Here is a 4382-nt window from a genome sequence, read left to right as displayed (position 1 = left end):
TTTTTATACTAGGTTAACCAGTGCCCTTGCCGAAATAAACAATGGGTTTCTCCTTGAATTCTATGTCCCTACATAAGAATAGGAAAGCTGTTACCCACATGTAGTGTATAACAGAAATAATTATTTAAAAAGAAAACACTGCAATCACCTCATCTATACATTAGGTACCCACAATCTATACATTATAGTGTCTGTCAACTTGCAATGCAATATCGCCAGATGCCAGGAAATCCATCATCCACTGATGGCCCAATCACTTGTAAATTCTAATTATACAGTACAATTGTTCTTTGTTTATGCAAGTCTTAATAATAATTGCATTGTCATCTTCAATTTCTTTTTGATAAATAGATCTGATAATACCCATTTAACAAATCAGAAAAAAAGCTATAAACAGTAACATAATATTCATGTATTTCAACTCTACTTCCAAAACAAACCAAAAAGAAACACCTTTATTACATGTTTCTCGGATTGAAAGTTTGTAGGCTCTTTAGGATTATATATATATGTAACAAAACAAATATAATTGTCTGGCGATCATACTACTAGCTTCTAATCTGAATGATAGTATCGAAAGCCGTTAAAAATTTGGAGGGATCCTTAAATATAAATAAAAAAGGGAGATCTCGGCCTTAAAAAGTATTTATTATTACCTTCAGCAGTATCAAATGTAAACGTGTGTTCGGGTTTTATAGCAGTATTAAATGTAATCGTACGTTTTCGTTTATGATATAGGCATTGATGTAGCACAAATCTGAATTTAAATATTCCGTATCCAGGACAGATGTTTATGATAAAATTTCTTCCCTTCTACCGGGTTTAAATGTTGAAAGATTTTCTTCAAACAAATGCAATTGCATGTAGTATAGCCGAAGATATGTTCGGTATCAACAACTGATGTTCTTAGGAAACCTACTCTGGATAAGTTTTTCGCAGACTCTGAATTGCATCATTCTCTGAAAAATAGCTCCATGAACTGGGAACATTAGAAACAACAATGTTGTAATGATCAGCTAGCTCTTTTTTATATTTTCCAATAAACCACAACCAGAATTTGGACCGTTCTTCAGCATCGTTTATACCTTTAATATCCCAATCTGGTATAAATTTCTGATATTCAGATAAGGAATGTTTCTTTAAGTGGCACTTTTCTTTTTTTCCCGGATTACAACGATAACCAAAACAAGAGCATGATGCATTGGTTGACTGTGTTACATCGTAATTACATGTTGTCAACACAATCATTCTGTTTTTAACTTCATGTACGCCACCACATCCCTTCGGTCTGTGCTGCAAGCACTTATGGTTAGAGCCGGGATGCAAACTGCATTCTGAACAAGGTTCCCCGCAAAATACACATTTCTCAGGACACCCCCATATGTCAGTTATAACAACTTCATATGGATTAGAGCCTCTCCATTTCACGGTTGTTTCTTTTTCTGCTTTGAATTCATTTAACAAAATAAGTTTAACTGGATTTAACTCTTCCTTCAGCATGAATTTAAAATTACCAGCATCAATCGTTTTTAAATGACTCAGTTCTCTCTTAACATCACGAAAATTTTCTAGCGGAATTTTATATATTTTGAGGTTGTTATAGAATTTTATCAACCATGTTTCTATTGATCTTGGGGAATTCTCTAATTGTTCGGTAGTATTCCTTATCCCAGTTTCAATATCATCAAGGCATAAATTTACTTCGGTTGAAGCAATTGTGAAATAATTTGTGCTGGCATTAAAAAGGTATGAGTTCGACTGGGATGTTATCCAGTTTGCTGCATAGGATTTTGGACTTCGTATATATTCTTTGAACAGTCTGAAATTGCCCCTTCGTACCATTTCAGTAAGCATTTCAATTATCAGATCATACTTTGTTTTGGGGAGCTTATTGAATTTTAAAGCATTTTTGACCAGATTTGATATGCCGTCTTTGACAGTTTCGCGGATAAAATGTTCCACTACGTGGCGAAATAATGCAGCACCAGTTGATTCAGCGTTACGTTCATTCAGGTGTGCATAGAATCTCTCCTTGCACTGTTTCTTATATTGTGCTAAACGCACATGTAATCCATGACATTTTTGAAACTCCTTATTATGTTCTTCAAAGCGATGACATGCTACGCTACATACATGAACGACAGCTTTGATATTGAAAGAAATTACCAAAGTAAAATTGTTTGATGTGCTTTCCATACATTCTTCTAATTTATTTAGTAAGTCGTTTATAAATGATCTAACCTCGCGATCAGTAATTGCAATATCATTTTGGCAAACTTGTTGCACTTGTACATCAACACTTTTAAAGAAATTCTCAAGCCTATCTTGAACTATTTTGAATGAATCATCAAATATTTTAATGAGGGGCAGTTTTGTAGCAATTTCTTTAATTGTTGATTTTATGCTGATGTCTTCATTACTTATAGTTGTCAAAGAAAAAGATCCAGAAACAATTTTTGGAGGAGGCTTTTGGAACATTTGGTAGTGATCGAGCACCTGATACAACACAGGATGGTTGTTAAAAAAATCCGAAAGACAATTGACAAAGTTTTGTTTTAACGAACATTCAGGTGTCGACAGGTTCTCTTCCTTAAGTGAGTGTTCAACAAAGGAATTCCAAATACCTTCAAATTTCTTTTCAATTTCTGCATGTCTCATATTCTTATTTCTGACGAGATTTGCAAGCTCTATAGACTTCTTTCGAAACTCTTCTTCATGTGCTCCTTGACTTGAGTTTGTTAGTATGTCGACACTTCGATTTGTTCGCATACGTTCTATGTCTGGTAGTTTTGTTTGTAGCATGCCTGCACACAATTCTCGGAGCATATTCATTGTTTTTTCTTTCCATTGTATTGTTATGTCGGTGTAATCATTACTTGCAAAGAATTTCTCAAGTTCGTCTTGTGCTTTACTTTCTAGACTTGAAAGAATTTTTGTCATTTCCGTTATGATACGATTCTGTGCTGTTTCTAAGGACGAGTGTGTTGTGCAAGCTGAGAATTCGTTTTGAGAAATCTTAAACAGTTCAGTGTCGACCTCGCTTTCAAGCGACCGAAGCTTGTCTTTCCGATTTTTTTCCAGTGCAACGTAAGCCTTCTTTTCTATACTATTCTTGAATGAAAATACAAAATCCTCAGCTAGCACACCTCTCCACAATTCATCGGCATGCATAACAATGTCTTCCAGACTTTTAAAAGACTTGGTTTTAGCATTTAATGCTCTGTTTAACAGCTCATGATTTATTGATACAACCGTCTCACTATACTTACGATTTATTTGTGCCATTGGTGGATTTCCCTTCCAAAGATTCGGTAAGTACCAAACGTTTCTATCAGTATTGAATTCAATTATTTGATCAAATGTTGTTATATCGGAAATACCTTCAGACTCGGCTGATTCTCTTGTAACGCTGTCAAGATTTCGTACTGTTAACTCTAAACCGATTTTCATTTTCTCAGATGCTGAAATATCTGCGACATTTTGATGGATAAGTATACAACTTTTCCTTATATCTAACCTATGATTTGCTAGTTTTAATCGAAGAAATGCATGCACAATTACCTGCAATATATCACGAATCTCGATTGCATTTTCGCCCATTATGTTAAGCATTGTTATGTCACCTAAACCAGTGATAATAGTTGCCAGCTCATTATCACGATTGTAATTTCTATCGCTTAATTCTGGTGCTCTTAATCCCTCTGTGTCAATGACTAAAACATATTCAAAGAGCGGTGTTTCATTCTGCTCCGTTTGTTTCGTCATTGGTATTAATTGAGAGTGTATACCTCTTGTGCAACGACCTGCACTTGATGAAAACTGCACACCGAACATCGCATTCAATAATGTCGACTTCCCTGAGCTCTGAAGACCAAGGACGGAAAGAGCAAGTACCTTAGCTTTCCCAATACGTTCATGCACAATACCTAATACTAATTGTATCCATTGCCCGGGCATATAAAAGCTGTTTCCATCTAGCAGTTCAAACGTCAGTCCGTTCAGAACGAGCATTGCAAAAATATTTGCCACAGTGTCAACTTTCGGTAAAGTATATTTTTCTGGGTTAAGTTTCAAGACTACAATTGCATCATATATATGTCCAACCTCCCGAAATAGATGTTCGATTCCAAAGGAAGCATTCTCAATTCTACTTTCCGACTGCTTTATCAACTTTTCTTTGTCAATTAATTCCGAAGTCGTAGGTTTCCCATCTTTTTTCATTTTTCTATAGTCCTCCCAAAGCTGCTGGTTTTCTTGCAACATTGTAGGTAAGACTTCTCGTTTATTACGTCCAAGGAAAAGTTTTAGCCAGCCGAGAAAGTAATGCAAAGAATTTTTCGAATGTGAACATTTCTCCATGCAGTTGATAAAAAGTCTAACGG

The 4382-nt window shown here is 35.3% G+C and overlaps 1 protein-coding gene across 1 annotated transcript; it reads right to left on the bottom strand.

Annotated features, from left to right (window-relative positions):
* Positions 1 to 328: 328 nt before the first annotated feature.
* LOC128551912 (interferon-induced very large GTPase 1-like) lies at positions 329 to 4343 on the bottom strand. Its single transcript, XM_053532868.1, has one exon. The coding sequence runs from the start codon at positions 4261 to 4263 to the stop codon at positions 916 to 918; it is 3348 nt and encodes a 1115-aa protein (XP_053388843.1). The 5' UTR covers positions 4264 to 4343; the 3' UTR covers positions 329 to 915.
* Between the last annotated feature and the right edge of the window lie 39 nt (positions 4344 to 4382).

The sequence above is a fragment of the Mercenaria mercenaria genome, unplaced genomic scaffold (genome assembly GCF_021730395.1).
Source record: "Mercenaria mercenaria strain notata unplaced genomic scaffold, MADL_Memer_1 contig_1828, whole genome shotgun sequence".
In the NCBI taxonomy this organism is placed as follows: domain Eukaryota; kingdom Metazoa; phylum Mollusca; class Bivalvia; order Venerida; family Veneridae; genus Mercenaria; species Mercenaria mercenaria.
This window is presented reverse-complemented; position numbering and strand designations above follow the sequence as displayed.

Bases quoted from the DNA above. Each gene is read 5' to 3' on its own strand.
- LOC128551912 (XM_053532868.1), bottom strand. From the start codon at position 4,263: ATGTTGCAAGAAAACCAGCAGCTTTGGGAGGACTATAGAAAAATGAAA.